Here is a 16796-nt window from a genome sequence, read left to right as displayed (position 1 = left end):
CTCATTCACCCATCTCCCTCCCTCCTCCTCCCTCATTCACCCATCTCCCTCCCTCCTCCTCCCTCATTCACCCATCTCCCTCCCTCCTCCTCCCTCATTCACCCATCTCCCTCCCTCCTCCTCCCTCATTCACCCATCTCCCTCCCTCCTCCTCCCTCATTCACCCATCTCCCTCCACCACATCCCTCCCTCATTCACCCATCTCCCTCCACCACATCCCTCCCTCCACTCACCTCTCTCCATTTCCCTCCTCCCCCATCTCCCTCCCTCCTCCTCCCTCATTCACCTATCTCGGCAGGCAGCTGTTTGATCTTGTTCTCACGGATGCTGAGCATGGTCAACTTCGCCAGGTTCCGGATGTCCCTCTCCACCGCCGTGATCCGGTTGAACCTCAGGTACAGTGTGGTCAGCGACGTCACCCGGTAAACCACTGCCGGTATCTCCCTCAGTTTGTTATGCCTCAGGTCCAGCATCCTCAACTTCTTCAGGGAGTCCAAGGACTCTGGTAGGCTGGTTAGAGAGTTCTCACTCAGGGCTAAGGTGACCAGGCCAGACAGGCAGCCCACTTCTGAGGGGAGGCTCTGGAGCTTGTTGCTGTACAGGTAGAGCTCTGCCAGCTGGGTGAGTTCCTTGATGGAGGTGGGTAACATGTGGATGGAACGCTTGGACAGGTCCAGACGCATGGAGTTCTCCTCACGGCACTTGTGGAGCTCTTTGATCACCTGGGAATGGGGAAGTTGTGTGTCCATGTTATTGAAGACATGTTACGTGTTTCCAAAACTCAGTCTTGAGGACCCACGGGTAGTTTGCCTTAGCACTACACTGCTGATTTAAATAAATCCACTCATCAACAAACTTTGATTATTTGAATGAATGGTGCAGTGCTAGAATAAAAAAAGATGTGCCCCCTTGGGGTCCCCAGGACTGAGGTTGAGAAACGCTGTGTTGTGTGATGTAGAATAATAATAATAAACAGGTTTTTTCTGGATCAAAATTGGGCTTAGGTGGTGGGCGTGGCCATGGTGTGGACCCCAATGGTGTAGACGCCAACCCAATTTTGGGGAAATTTCTACACATTCTGCCATGAGGCGGAGACGAAAATGTGCAATTTTAAAGCTAATTTCCTGCAATTCTACACATTTTGCCATGGCTTATGCTATCGGAGTGACTCAAACATAAATTTTAGACAGAATATTTGTTCTCAAAGATGATCTTATTGAAAAGTATATTGGTCCATTATCTTTTATACATACTTTACATCTGTATCCGAAAGTTACACAACGCCATACATGTGATCTGCAGTTTTTAGGCCTGTTGGACGTACTGCCAAATTCTCTAAAATGACGTTGGAGGCGGCTTATACTAGAGAAATTAACATTCAATTCTCTGGCAACAGCTCTGGTGGACATTCCTGCAGTCAGCATGCCAACTGCAAGCTCCCTCAACTTGAGACAACCATGAATGCCATGGTTGAGTGAGCATGCAGTGTGACAAAAATGATTTGTACACAACATTTGAGAGAAATAATCTTTTGGTGCTGTGGAACATTTCTGGGATCTTTTTTTTTTTTTTTCAGCTGATGAAACTCTCAACACTACATGTTGCATATATATATATATACATATATATACATATATACACACACACACACACACACACACACACACACACACACACACACACACACACATATATATATATATATATATATATATATATATATATATATAAAATAAATACAATTCTGGCAGCTTCATTAAATAGTACCCGTAAAACACCAGTCTCAACATCAACAGTGAAGAGGCGACTCCGGGATGCTGGCCTTCTAGGCAGAGTTCCTCTGTCCAGTGTCTGTGTTCTTTTGCCCATCTTAATCTTTTTGTTTTATTGGCCAGTCTGAGATATGGCTTTTTCTTTGCAACTCTGCCTAGAAGGCCAGCATCCCGGAGTCGCCTCTTCACTGTTGACAGTGAGACTGGTGTTTTGCGGGTACTATTTAATGAAGCTTCCATTTGAGGACTTGTGAGGCGTCTGTTTCTCAAACTATACACTCTAATGTACTTGTCCTCTTGCTCAGTTGTGCACTGGGGCTTCCCACTCCTCTTTCTATTCTGGTTAGAGTCAGTCAGTTTGTGCTGTTCTGTGAAGGGAGTAGTACACAGCGTTGTATAAGATCTTCAGTTTCTTGGCAATTTCTCTCATGGAATAGCCTTCATTTCTCAGAACAAGAATAGACTGACGAGTTTCAGAAGAAAGTTCTTTGTTTCTGGCCACTGCAACTTCACAAAATGAATTTCCATGCAAATGGACAATAAAGTATATCGTATCGTACATACATTTTCTTATGAGTAGCCCCTGCAGGAAACAAAACCCTTGACCATAGCGCTGCAAGCGCTATGCTCTACCAACTACCACATAGGAACACAAATAATGCGTCTTATTAATATGCGTTTCGATAAAAACATTATTTTCAGTCACAAATAATGTGTACGTTATGATACGTTAGGCTGTGTGTTTTGTTAAAAAAGTATCTCATCTTACCTCGGCGTTGCTGGACTTCTTGCGTGTCCCCGGCGCCGGGTTGGGCCTCTTTATCGTGTTGTCCACGGAGAAGGCAACGGCGGGCGACGCGGAACCTGCATCCTTCTTTCCTTCTTTGGCATCTTTCCCTTTGGCCTTGGGATCCTTGCCGCAGTCTTTGCCGCCTAAGCCAGCCAGGGCCGCCTTGGCCTCCTTTTCCTTTTCTTTCCCTCCTGTCGGAGCTCCTTTCAGGTCCTTCTCTTTCCAGTCTTTGTTACCTAAAGTACTACTCATGGCGTCGACGTGATTGTCGGTCCCCCTGCGGAGTCTCTCATGGGACCGCAACACCCCAACTGTCACTCTCCTTGGTTTGTTTGGAGTTTTCCCTCAAAAAAGCAGTCAACAGACAAGTAGGCGTGGAGAGGGATAAGAGCAGGAGACCACCTTTATAAACACACCAGCTGATACATACCTGTGTAGGCCTATACATTTACTTCACAAATAAATCCCTGTGATCCAAGCGGTTTCGTTTCTCAGAACGCCATAGGGGAGTAAATCCTTTGAAGCTGTGACTTGACAGGAGTGGTGGTGGCAGCCATGGGCCACCTAGTTGTTTGAACTGTAGACGATTCCCCTCAGTTCGGTTTGAAGCCAGTTCAGACTAGAAAGGTCATCGATGTTCTCATCCTTTGGGCTTTTTGAATGCTGTTGAATAAAACATAGACAATGAGTCAAAAGGCTGTTCAACGTGATCATATTTGAAATGACGAGTCAAAATCACATTTGATATCTTAGTGAACAGCGGTAAAAAATATCTATAAAAAAGGAGGCAGACGGATTATATTTTAGGCCGATATTCAATATCATTAAAAGGGGCAATCAGCAGTTTCTATATTCATTTTTGGACTAATGATATGTACCCATTGATTCTTGATGAATATAAACGTATAAATGCCTCATAAGCTTAATTCAACTGTCACACCCCAACAGAACCCCAAATATAAGTTTATTTCACTCCAATGTTTGTAAACAAAGTAAATGTAAACAAACACTATATAGCCTCAAAACATGGTTAAAACTAATGTTGATATCATGGATGACCAATTCTTGCATCCAAAGCTCGGTCTATGAATTTGAGAGTGATTCAATGTCTCCAGCAACATGCCTCAGCTTTTTACCGAACCAGGGGTGGGGAGTACGCTTTACTATTGTTTCTACTACTGATTGCCGCTTTAAAATGTGAACATTTTGATAACAGAATTTCCCCAGAGAGCCATGTACGCATTAATGTATCAATTTTAAAATCAAATACAAAACATAATGGTAATAATTTTATTTGAATGGTAAATCTCTTGATAAAATGTAAATGAAATGGCATATGCCTTCTCACAATACAGGTAAATGCATATTCAATAGGGGTGTGTGCATGCATCGAGTTATTGAGCTAGTTTTGGCTGATCAGTGGAGTCAGATACCTTATTTACATAAGTATTCAGACCCTCTGCTCAGGTGCATCCTGTTTACATTGATCATCCTTGAGATGTTTCTACAACTTGATTGGAGTCCACCTGTGGTCAATTCAATTGATTGGACATGATTTGGAAAGGCACACATAAGGTCCCACAATTGACAGTACATGTCAGAGCAAAAACCACACCATGAGATAGAAGGAATTGTCCGTAGAGCTCAGAGACAGGATTGTGTCGAGGCACAGATCTGGGGAAGGGTCCCAAAAAAATGTCTGCAGCCTTGAATGTCCACAAGAACACAGTGGCCTCCATCATTCTTAAATGGAAGACGTTTGGAACCACCAAGACTCTTCCTAGATTTGGCCACCCGGCCAAACTGAGCAATCGGGGGAAGAAGGGCCTTGGTCAGGGAGGTGACCAAGAACCCACACTCTGACAGAGCTCCAGAGTTTCTTTGTGGAGATGAAAACCTTCCAGAAGGACAACCATCTCTGCAACACTACACCAATCAAACTTTTATGGTAGAGTGGCAAGACAGAAGCCACTCCTCAGCAAAAGGCACATGACAGCCGCTTGGAGTTTGCCAAAAGGCACCTAAAGACTCTCAGACCATGACAAACAAGATTCTCTGGTCTGATGAAACCAAGACTGAACTATTTGACTTGAATCCCAAGCGTCACATCTGGAAGAAACCTGGCACCATCCCTACGGTGAAGCATGGTGGTGGCAGCACCATGCTGTGGGGATGTTTTTCAGCAGCAGGGACTGGGAGACTAGTCAGAATCGAGGGAAAGATGAACAGAGCAAAGTACCAAGAGATCCTTGATGAAAACCTGCTCAGGACCTCAGACTGGGGTGAAGGTTCACCTTCCAAAAGGACAATGACCCTAAGCACACAGCCAAAACAACATAGGAGTGGCTTCGGGATAAGTCTCTGAAAGTCCTTGAGTGGCCCAGCCAGAGCCCGGACTTGAACCCGATCGAACATCTCTGGAGAGACCAGGAAAAAGTTGTGCAAATCTCCATTCAACTTGACAGAGCTTGAGAGGATCTGCAGAGAAGAATGGGAGGAACTCCCCAAATACAGGTCTGCCAAGCTTCTAGCATCATACCCAAGACGACTTGCCGCTGTAATCTCTGCCAAAGGTGCTTTAACAAAGCACTGAGTAAAGGGTCTGAAATTTCAGTTATATTTAAAAAATTACCCAAAAAATTCTAAATTCCGCTTTTTGGTTGCTTTGTCATTATGGTGTATTGTGTGTAGATTGAGGAGGAAAAAACGATTGAATCAATTTTAGAATAAGGCTGCAACGTAACAAAATGTGGAAAAAGTCAAGGGGTCCGAATACCTACTGATCAACAACATTTGAATAGAAGCATCACTCCGGCATGTAGGCACTGCTGTTAGTTTGAGGATATAAAATAACATCTATTCAACGTAACTTTGTGATCATAGATGCTTATGAAACTAGTATTTTTGTAATTTGCTGTGATCGGGAAAAATATTTTGTTTTCTGCTGTCAGGACACAACTGTAAACAACTCACCTACCAGGACAAAATCCAAAACAACTCAATCGGCTAGTTCAGCCATCTGTCAATAAATGGGCGGGTTCTAACTTGTATCCTACTGCTACGATTAGATAGAGTGAGGCTGTAACTCCGTTTCCTTTCACATCTCTTTCCATTGCTCATATCACTTGGTGCTGTGTACTGATACTATGACAACTAGCTCAATGGCAATGGCATTTGCTACCAAGTCATGAATGTACATAATATCTAACAAGGACAACGAGGGTAGGGGGAAATGTCTCGTTGCCGAAAATGGTGCATGTGTAAAAATGATAACCAGCTAATGTTAGGAGCTAATAGCCAACGTAGCTAGCTATCTGATATCTTAGGACCATGCTTACCTAGCCAGCTAGCTAGCATAGTAGCTAATATAGCTAGCTAGCTAACACCACAGATGAAATGGCTAATAATCGTTATCTTTGCTAACAGGTCACATAGCTATGTGCTTAGTTAGTTTATTTTTATTTTTCACCTTTATTTAACCAGGTAGGCTAGTTGAGAACAAGTTCTCATTTACAACTGCGACCTGGCCAAGATAAAGCAAAGCAGTGCGACACAAACAACAACACAGAGTTACACATGGAATAAACAAACATACAGTCAATAACACCATAGGAAAAAAGTCTATATACAGTGTGTGCAAATGAGGTAAGGGAGGTAAGGCAATAAATAGGCCATAGTGCCAAAATAATTACAATTTAGCAATTAAACACTGGAGTGATAGATGTGCAGAAGATGAATGTGCAAGTAGAGATACTGGGGTGCAAAGGAGCAAAAAAGAATAACAGTATGGGGATGAGGTAGTTGGATGGGCTATGTACAGGTGCAGTGATCTGTGAGCTGTTCTGACAGCTGGTGCTTAAAGTTAGTGAGGGAGATATGAGTCTCCAGCTTCAGTGATTTTTGCAGTTTGTTCCAGTCATTGGCAGTAGAGAACTGGAAGGAAAGGTGGCCATAAAAGGAATTGACTTTGGGGGTGACCAGTAAAATATACCTGCTGAAGCGCGTGCTACGGGTGGGTGCAGCTATGGTGACCAGTAAGCTGAGATAAGGCGGGGCTTTACCTAGCAAAAGCTTATTGATGATCTGGAGCCAGTGGGTTTGGCAACGAATATGAAGTGAGGGCCAGCAAACAAGATTATATAGGTCACAGTGGTGGGTAGTATATGGGTCTTTGGTGTCAAAACGGATGGCACTGTGATTAGAGGTCGACCGATTAATCGGAATGGCCGATTAATTAGGGCCGATTTCAGGTTTTCATAACAATCGGAAATCTGTATTTTTGGACGCCGATTTGGCCGATTTCTTTATTATTATTTTTTTTACACCTTTATTTAACTAGGCAAGTAAGTTAAGAACACATTCTTATTTTCAATGACGGCTTAGGAACGGTGGGTTAACTGCCTTGTTCAGGGGCAGAACGACAGATTTTTTACCTTGTCAGCTCGGGGATTCAAATCTTGCAACCTTACGGTTAACTAGTCCAACGCTCTAACCACCTAGTTTACATTGCACTCCACGAGGAGCCTGCATGTTAGAAGCCAAGGTAAGTTGCTAGCTAGCATTAAACTTATCTTAGAAAAACAAATCAATCATAATCACTAGTTAACTACACATGGTTGATGATAATTACTAGATTATCTAGCCTGTCCTGCGTTGCATATAATCGCTTAGGTACACGTTGCTCCAACCATAAACATCAATGCCTTTCTTAAAATCAATACACAAGTATATATTTTTAAACCTGCATATTTAGCTAAAATAAATCCAGGTTAGCAGGCAATATTAACCAGGTGAAATTGTGTCACTTCTCTTGCATTCATTGCACGCAGAGTCAGGGTATATGCAACAGTTTGGGCCGCCTGGCTCGTTGCGAACTAATTTGCCAGAATTTTACGTATTTATGACATAACATTGAAGGTTGTGCAATGTAACAGGAATATTTTGACTTATGGATGCCACCCGTTAGATAAAATACGGAACGGTTCCGTATTTCACTGAAAGAATAAACGTGATAGTTTCCGGAATCGGCCATATTAATGACCTAAGGCTCGTATTTCTGTGTGTTATTATGTTATAGTTAAGTCTATGATTTGATAGAGCAGTCTGACAGAGCGATGGGAGGCACCAGCAGGCTCGTAAGCATTCATTCAAATAGCACTTTAGTTTTGCCAGCAGCTGTTTATGACTTCAAGCCTATCAACTCCCGAGATTAGGCTGGTGTAACCCATGTGAACCGGCTAGCTAGTAGCTGGGTGCGCGCTAATCGCGTTTCAAACGTCACTTTCTCTGCATGGGTAACGCTGCTTTGAGGGAGGCTGTTGTCAATGTGTTCCTGGTTCGAGCCCAGGTAGGAGCGAGGAGAGGGACGGAAGCTATACTGTTACACTGGCAATATTAAAGTGCCTATAAGAACATCCAATAGTCAAAGGTATATGAAATACAAATCGTATAGAGAGAAATAGCCCTATAATTCCTATAGTAACTACAACCTAAAACTTCTTACCTGGGAATATTGAAGACTCATGTTAAAAGGAACCACCAGCTTTCATATGTTCTCATGTTCTGAGCAAGTAACTTAAACGTTAGCTTTTTTACATGGCACATATTGCACTTTTACTTTCTTCTCCAACACTTTCTTTTTGCATTATTTAAACCAAATTTAACATGTTTCATTATTTATTTGAGGCTAAATTGATTTTATTGATGTATTAAGTTAAAATAAGTGTTCATTCAGTATTGTTGTAATTGTCATTATTATATACACACACACACACACACACACACACACCACACATATACATACTGCTCAAAAAAATAAAGGGAACACTTAAACAACACAATGTAACTCCAAGTCAATCACACTTCTGTGAAATCAAACTGTCCACTTAGGAAGCAACACTGACTGACAATACATTTCACATGCTGTTGTGCAAATGGAATAGACAACAGGTGGAAATTATAGGCAATTAGCAAGACATCCCACAATAAAGGAGTGGTTCGGCAGGTGGTGACCACAGACCACTTCTCAGTTCTTATGCTTCCTGGCTGATGTTTTGGTCACTTTTGAATGCTGGCGGTGCTTTCACTCTAGTGGTAGCATGAGACGGAGTCTACAACCCACACAAGTGGCTCAGGTAATGCAGCTCATCCACGATGGCAGATCAATGCGAGCTGTGGCAAGAAGGTTTGCTGTGTCTGTCAGCATAGTGTCCAGAGCATGGAGGCGCTACCAGGAGACAGGCCAGTACAGCAGGAGATGTGGAGGAGGCCAACAACCCAGCAGCAGGACCGCTACCTCCGCCTTTGTGCAAGGAGGAGCAGGAGGATCACTGCCAGAGCCCTGCAAAATGACCTCCAGCAGGCCACAAATGTGCATGTGTCTGCTCAAACGGTCAGAAACAGACTCCATGAGGGTGGTATGAGGGCCCGACGTCCACAGGTGGGGGTTGTGCTTACAGCCCAACACCGTGCAGGACGTTTGGCATTTGCCAGAGAACACCAAGATTGGCAAATTCGCCACTGGCGCCCTGCGCTCTTCACAGATGAAAGCCGATTCACACTGAGCACGTGACAGACGTGACAGAGTCTGGAGATGCCGTGGAGAACGTTCTGCTGCCTGCAACATCCTCCAGCATGACCGGTTTGGCGGTGGGTCAGTCATGGTGTGGGGTGGCATTTCTTTGGGGGGCCGCACAGCCCTCCATGTGCTCGCCAGAGGTAGCCTGACTGCCATTAGGTACCGAGATGAGATCCTCAGACCCCTTGTGAGACCATATGCTGGTGCGGTTGGCCCTGGGTTCCTCCTAATGCAAGACAATGCTAGACCTCATGTGGCTGGAGTGTGTCAGCAGTTCCTGCAAGAGGAAAGCATTGATGCTATGGACTGGCCCGCCCGTTCCCCAGACCTGAATCCAATTGAGCACATCTGGGACATCATGTCTCGCTCCATCCACCAACGCCACGTTGCACCACAGACTGTCCAGGAGTTGGCGGATGCTTTAGTCCAGGTCTGGGAGGAGATCCCTCAGGAGACCATCCGCCACCTCATCAGAAGCATGCCCAGGCGTTGTAGGGAGGTCATACAGGCACGTGGAGGCCACACACACTACTGAGCCTCATTTTGACTTGTTTTAAGGACATTACATCAAAGTTGGATCAGCCTGTAGTGTGGTTTTCCACTTTAATTTTGAGTGTGACTCCAAATCCAGACCTCCATGGGTTGATAAATTGGATTTCCATTGATTATTTTTGTGTGATTTTGTTGTCAGCACATTCACCTATGTAAAGAAAAAAGTATTTAATAAGATTATTCATTTCCTTCAGATCTAGGATGTGTTGTTTAAGTGTTCCCTTTATTTTTTTGAGCAGTATATATATATATATATATATATATATATATATATATAAAATTTCAATATTTGATTATTTATTTATTTTTAAATTGGCATCGGAATTTTTTTGGTCCTCCAATAAATCGGTATCGGCGAGAAAAAAATACATAATCGGTTGACCTCTAACTGTGATAGACTACATCCAGTTTGCTGAGTAGAGTGTTGGAGGCTATTTTGTAAAATGACATCGCCGAAGTCAAGGATCGGTAGGATAGTCAGTTTTACGAGGGTATGTTTGGCAGCATGAGTGAAGGATGCTTTGTGGCGAAATAGGAAGCCGATTCTAGATTTAATTTTGGATTAGAGATGCTTAATGTGAGTCTGGAAGGAGAGTTTACAGTCTAACCAGACACACATAGGTATTTGTAGATGTCCACATATTCTAAGTCAGAATCGTCCAGAGTAGTGATGCTGGACGGGCAGGCAGGTGCTGGTAGCGATCGGTTGAAGAGCATGCATTTAGTTTTACTTGGGTTTAAGAGCAGTTGGAGGTCATGGAAGGAGAGTTGTATGGCATTGAAGCTCGTCTGGAGGTTAGTTAACAGTGTCCAAAGAAGGGCCAGAAGTATACAGAATGGTATCGTCTGCATTTAGGTGGATCAGAGAATCACCAGCAGCAAGAGCAACATCATTGATGTATACAGAGAAAAGAGTCAGCCCGAGAATTGAACCCTGTGGCACCCCCATAGAGACTGCCAGAGGTCCGGACAACAGGCCCTCCGACTTGACACACTGAACCAGGCGAGGCAGTCATTTCAGAAACCAGGGCTGTTGAGTCTGCCGATAATAATATGGTGATTGACAGAGTCGAAAGCCTTCGCCAGGTCTATGAATACAGCTGCACAGTATTGTCTCTTATCGATGGAGGTTATGATATCGTTTAGGACCTTGAGCGTGGCTGAGGTGCACACATGACCAGCTCGGAACCCAGATTGCATAGCGGAGAAGGTACGGTGGGATTCGAAATGGTCGGTGATCTGTTTGTTAACTTGGCTTTCGAAGACCTTAGAAAGGCAGGGTAGGATAGATATAGGTCTGTGGCAGTTTGGGTCTAGAGTGTCTCCCCCTTTGAAGAGGGGGATGACCGCGGCAGCTTTCCAATCTTTGGGGATCTCAGACGATACGAAGGAGGAGGTTGAACAGGCTAGTATAGGGGTTGCGACAATTTTGGCAGATCATTTTAGAAAGAGAGGGTCCAGATTGTCAAGCCCTGCGGATTTGTAGGGGTCCAGATTTTGCACCTCTTTCAGAACATCAGCTATCTGGATTTGGGTGAAGGAGAAATTGAGGAGGCTTAGGCAAGTTGCTGTGGGGGGTGCAGGGCTGTTGACCAGGGTAGGGGTAGCCAGGTGGAAAGCATGGCCAGCCATAGAATAATGCTTACTGAAATTCTCAATTATTGTGGATTTATCAGTGGTGACAGTGTTTCCTAGCCTCAGTGCAGTGGGCAGCTGGGAGGAGGTGCTCTTATTCTCCATGGACTTTACAGTGTCCCAGAACTTTTTGGAGTTTGTGCTGCAGGATGCAAATTTCTGTTTGAAAAAGCTATCCTTTGATTTCCTAACTGCCTGTGTATATTGGTTCCTAACTTCCCTGAAAAGTTGCATATCGTGGGGGCTATTGGATGCATGCATGTCCGGGCATGTCGACACAAGCCTTATTATTAGTGAATTAACTAAACAAATATTTTATTTTGGTCATAGTGTCAATTCCTGCATTTCTCAATACTGCGTCCTTTCTATTGAAGAATGAGCCAGCTTGCTGCTGTGGTTGATTTTCCCAGCTAGACATTCCTCAGCATTGTGCAATCAGAGCTAGGGCTATCATGTCATGGTATTTTTCACAGTACATTTCTTTCTGCATTTCCTGCACTTATTTGAGAATTTCCACACTGCCACGTAGGGCTGCACAATACAGGCAACAAATCTAAGCCTTGTTTTTTGTTGTTGTAAAATACGGTATACCGCCCAGCCCTATGTGCAGTGCTCATGGCTCAGGCTGGCATCGCAGCAGCTTTGCTATGTAGAGGGACTATTAGCAAAGCCGATAGAGAGGGGCCGATAGAATAGAAAAGGCCAATATCATCCCGATACATGGGCTTGGACGATTATCAGTCGTTCTCTAAATCCTATCATATTGATAACATTGCAATATTATTTGAGCTAGCTGGCTGTACCAAAACTACAGTATTTTTCCTTCATAGCTTGTTCAAATCAAAATATATTTGTCACATGCCATGAAGACAACAGGTGTAGACTTTACTGTGAAATGCTTACTTACGAGCCCTTTCACACAAAAAAGAATTAGCAAATAAGAAAAAAAATGAAATACTAACAATAAAATAACAATAGCGAGGCTATATAAAAGGAGTAGAGGTAATATGTAGATGTAGGTAGTGACTAGGCAGCAGCGTATGTGAAGAGTGTGAAAGTGTGTCCATGTGCGACTGAGTGTGTGGTGTCATAATGTGTGTGTGTGTGTGTTGGAGCGCCAGTGTAGTCAGTGTGTGGGTAGAGTCCAGTGAGTGTGCATAGAGCCAGTGCAATAATATCTCTCCATCTTTTTTATTTATTTTTTTTTAAATAGGGAGACAATTTGTATTCAGCACTTATTTCCATGACTGATCAAAATCGTTCTCTCATTGCTCTCTTGTCCCTCTGCAGCAGACAGAGGTGAGCAATAAATCACAGTATCGAATCTACGGCGGACCCCATTTAGTCGACTGGTTGATTGGCTTTTGGTCGACCAATTTTTTTTTTAGTCTAGCAGTAGCAATAAATAAATAAATAAATAAATAAATAAATAAATAATGGTGTACAAGACACCTGTCAAATTGGCACCTGTTTGAGTGGACTGATCCATTGTGGGGATGGCACAGTCCATCACTAAGACATATGCTACTGAAATTGTATATGGTTATACTATGTAAGAACAATGATGCTACACTAATAAAAATAATAATATTTTATAACAAATGCCTTCCCTGTGGCTCAGTTGGTAGAGCATGGTGTTTGCAACGCCAGGGTTGTGGGTTCGATTCCATTTATATATACTGCTCAAAAAAATAAAGGGAACACTTAAACAACACATCCTAGATCTGAATGAAAGAAATAATCTTCTTAAATACTTTTTTCTTTACATAGTTGAATGTGCTGACAACAAAAATCACACAAAAATAGTCAATGGAAATCCAATTTATCAACCCATGGAGGTCTGGATTTGGAGTCACACTCAAAATTAAAGTGGAAAACCACACTACAGGCTGATCCAACTTTGATGTAATGTCCTTAAAACAAGTCAAAATGAGGCTCAGTAGTGTGTGTGTGGCCTCCACGTGCCTGTATGACCTCCCTACAACGCCTGGGCATGCTCCTGATGAGGTGGCGGATGGTCTCCTGAGGGATCTCCTCCCAGACCTGGACTAAAGCATCCGCCAACTCCTGGACAGTCTGTGGTGGATGGAGCGAGACATGATGTCCCAGATGTGCTCAATTGGATTCAGGTCTGGGGAACGGGCAGGCCAGTCCATAGCATCAATGCCTTCCTCTTGCAGGAACTGCTGACACACTCCAGCCACATGAGGTCTAGCATTGTCTTGCATTAGGAGGAACCCAGGGCCAACCGCACCAGCATATGGTCTCACAAGGGGTCTGAGGATCTCATCTCGGTACCTAATGGCAGTCAGGCTACCTCTGGCGAGCACATGGAGAGCTGTGCGGCCCCCCAAAGAAATGCCACCCCACACCATGACTGACCCACCGCCAAACCGGTCATGCTGGAGGATGTTGCAGGCAGCAGAACGTTCTCCATGGAGTCTCCAGACTCTGTCACGTGCTCAGTGTGAACCTGCTTTCATCTGTGAAGAGCACAGGGCGCCAGTGGCGAATTTGCCAATCTTGGTGTTCTCTGGCAAATGCCAAAACGTCCTGCACGGTGTTGGGCTGTAAGCACAACCCCCACCTGTGGACGTCGGGCCCTCATACCACCCTCATGGAGTCTGTTTCTGACCGTTTGAGCAGACACATGCACATTTGTGGCCTGCTGGAGGTCATTTTGCAGGGCTCTGGCAGTGCACAAAGGCGGAGGTAGCGGTCCTGCTGCTGGGTTGTTGCCCTCCTACGGCCTCCTCCACATCTCCTGATGTACTGGCCTGTCTCCTGGTAGCGCCTCCATGCTCTGGACACTATGCTGACAGACACAGCAAACCTTCTTGCCACAGCTCGCATTGATGTGCCATCCTGGATGAGCTGCACTACCTGAGCCACTTGTGTGGGTTGTAGACTCCGTCTCATGCTACCACTAGAGTGAAAGCACCGCCAGCATTCAAAAGCGACCAAAACATCAGCCAGGAAGCATAGGAACTGAGAAGTGGTCTGTGGTCCCCACCTGCAGAACCACTCCTTTATTGGGGGTGTCTTGCTAATTGCCTATAATTTCCACCTGTTGTCTATTCCATTTGCACAACAGCACGTGAAATTTATTGTCAATCAGTGTTGCTTCCTAAGTGGACAGTTTGATTTCACAGAAGTGTGATTGACTTGGAGTTACATTGTGTTGTTTAACCTGTTGGGGATAGGGGGCAGTATTTGCACGGCCGGATAAAAAACGTACCCGATTTAATCTGGTTACTACTCCTGCCCAGTAACTAGAATATGCATATCATTGTTTGATTTGGATAGAAAACACCCTAAAGTTTCTAAAACTGTTTGAATGGTGTCTGTGAGTATAACAGAATTCATTTGGCAGGCCAAAACCTGAGAAGATTCCAAACAGGAAGCGCTCTCTCTGACCATTTCATGGCCTTATTGATCATCTCTAACCAAAACAGGGGATCTCTGGCATGACGTGACATTTTCTAACGCTCCCATAGGCTCTCAGAAGGCGCCAGAAAGCTGAATCGTGGCTTTGCAGCCCATGGCTGAAAAACATTAGCGCATTTTGTAAGTGGCCGATCTGAGGACAATGGGACGGGGCGCGCGTGCCCGAGTCGACTCAATGTTTACTTTGTATGTATTTTAAACAGCGGTTGACATGCTTCGAAGTACGGTAATGGATCATGCGCGTGACCCTTATTTACACTTCGGATAGTGTCTTGAACGCACGAACAAAACGCCGCTATTTGGATATAACTATGGATTATTTGGGACCAAACCAACATTTGTTATTGAAGTAGAAGTCCTGGGAGTGCATTCTGACGAAGAACAGCAAAGGTAATAACATTTTTCTTATAGTAAATCTGACTTTGGTGAGTGCCTAAATAGCTAGCCCTGTGATGCCGGGCTATCTACTCAGAATATTGCAAAATGTGCTTTCACCAAAAAGCTATTTTAAAATCAGACATAGCGAGTGCATATAGGAGTTCTGTATCTATAATTCTTAAAATAATTGTTATGCTTTTTGTGAACGTTTATCGTGAGTAATTTAGTAAATTCACCGGAAGTGTTCGGTGGGAATGCTAGTCACATGCTAGTCACATGCTAATGTAAAAAGCTGGTTTTTGATATAAATATGAACTTGATTGAACAAAACATGCATGTATTGTATAACATAATGTCCTAGGTGTGTCATCTGATGAAGATCAAAAGGTTAGTGCTGTATTTAGCTGTGGTTTGGGTTTATGTGACATTATATGCTAGCTTGAAAAATGGGTGTCTGATTATTTCTGGCTGGGTACTCTGCTGACATAATCTAATGTTTTGCTTTCGTTGTAAAGCCTTTTTGAAATCGGACAGTGTGGTTAGATTAACGAGAGTCTTGTCTTTAAAATGGTGTAAAATAGTCATATGTTTGAGAAATTGAAGTAATAGCATTTCTAAGGTATTTGAATATCGCGCCACAGGATTACACTGGCTGTTGAGTAGGTGGGACGCAAGCGTCCCACCTAGCCCATAGAGGTTAACCTCTTACATCTAGACGTTCCGCTAGCGGAACACCTGCTCCAATATCCAATGATAGGCGTGGCGCGAATTACAAATTCCTCAAAAATACAAAAACTTCAATTTTTCAAACATATGACTATTTCACAGCATTTTAAAGACAAGACTCTCCTTTATCTAACCACACTGTCCGATTTCAAAAAGGCTTTACAGCGAAAGCAAAACATTAGATTATGTCAGCAGAGTACCAAGCCAGAAATAATCAGACACCCATTTTTCAAGCTAGCATATAATGTCACAAAAACCCAGAAGACAGCTAAATGCAGCACTAACCTTTGATGATCTTCATCAGATGACACACCTAGGACATTATGTTATACAATACATGCATGTTTTGTTCAATCAAGTTCATATTTATATCAAAAAACAGCTTTTTACATTAGCATGTGACGTTCAGAACTAGCATACCCCCCGCAAACTTCCGGGGAATTTGCTAACAATTGACTAAATTACTCACGATAAACGTTCACAAAAAGCATAACAATTATTTTAAGAATTATAGATACAGAACTCCTCTATGCACTCGATATGTCCGATTTTAAAATAGCTTTTCGGTGAAAGCACATTTTGCAATATTCTAAGTACATAGCCCAGCCATCACGGGCTAGCTATTTAGACACCCGGCAAGTTTAGCCTTCACCAAAATCAGATTTACTATTACAAAAGTTTCATTACCTTTGTTGTCTTCGTCAGAATGCACTCCCAGGACTGCTACTTCAATAACAAATGTTGGTTTGGTCCAAAATAATCCATCGTTATATCCGAATAGCGGCGTTTTGTTCGTGCATCCCAGACACTATCCGAAATGGTAAATCAGGGTCGTGCGCATGGCGCAATTCGCGACAAAAAAATTCTAAATATTCCATTACCGTACTTCGAAGCATGTCAACCGCTGTTTAAAATAAAT

At 43.5% G+C, this 16796-nt stretch overlaps 1 protein-coding gene across 1 annotated transcript in view; it reads right to left on the bottom strand.

Annotated features, from left to right (window-relative positions):
• The window catches only part of LOC106564476 (leucine-rich repeat protein SHOC-2), a 42293-nt gene that overhangs the window by 15224 nt on the left and 10273 nt on the right, over positions 1-16796 (bottom strand). The window contains exons 2-3 of the mRNA XM_014130589.3: positions 2542-3225; positions 287-722 (exon numbers count right to left, since the gene is read on the bottom strand). Of these exons, the coding sequence (XP_013986064.1) occupies positions 287-722; positions 2542-2814 (709 nt within the window). The 5' untranslated portion in view covers positions 2815-3225. The remainder of the gene's footprint in view (positions 1-286; positions 723-2541; positions 3226-16796) is intronic.

This window comes from Salmo salar, chromosome 12 (genome assembly GCF_965601325.2).
Source record: "Salmo salar chromosome 12, fSalSal1, whole genome shotgun sequence".
NCBI lineage: Eukaryota > Metazoa > Chordata > Actinopteri > Salmoniformes > Salmonidae > Salmo > Salmo salar.
Note: the sequence above shows the minus strand (reverse complement) of the source record. Positions and strands in the feature narration are given on the sequence as shown.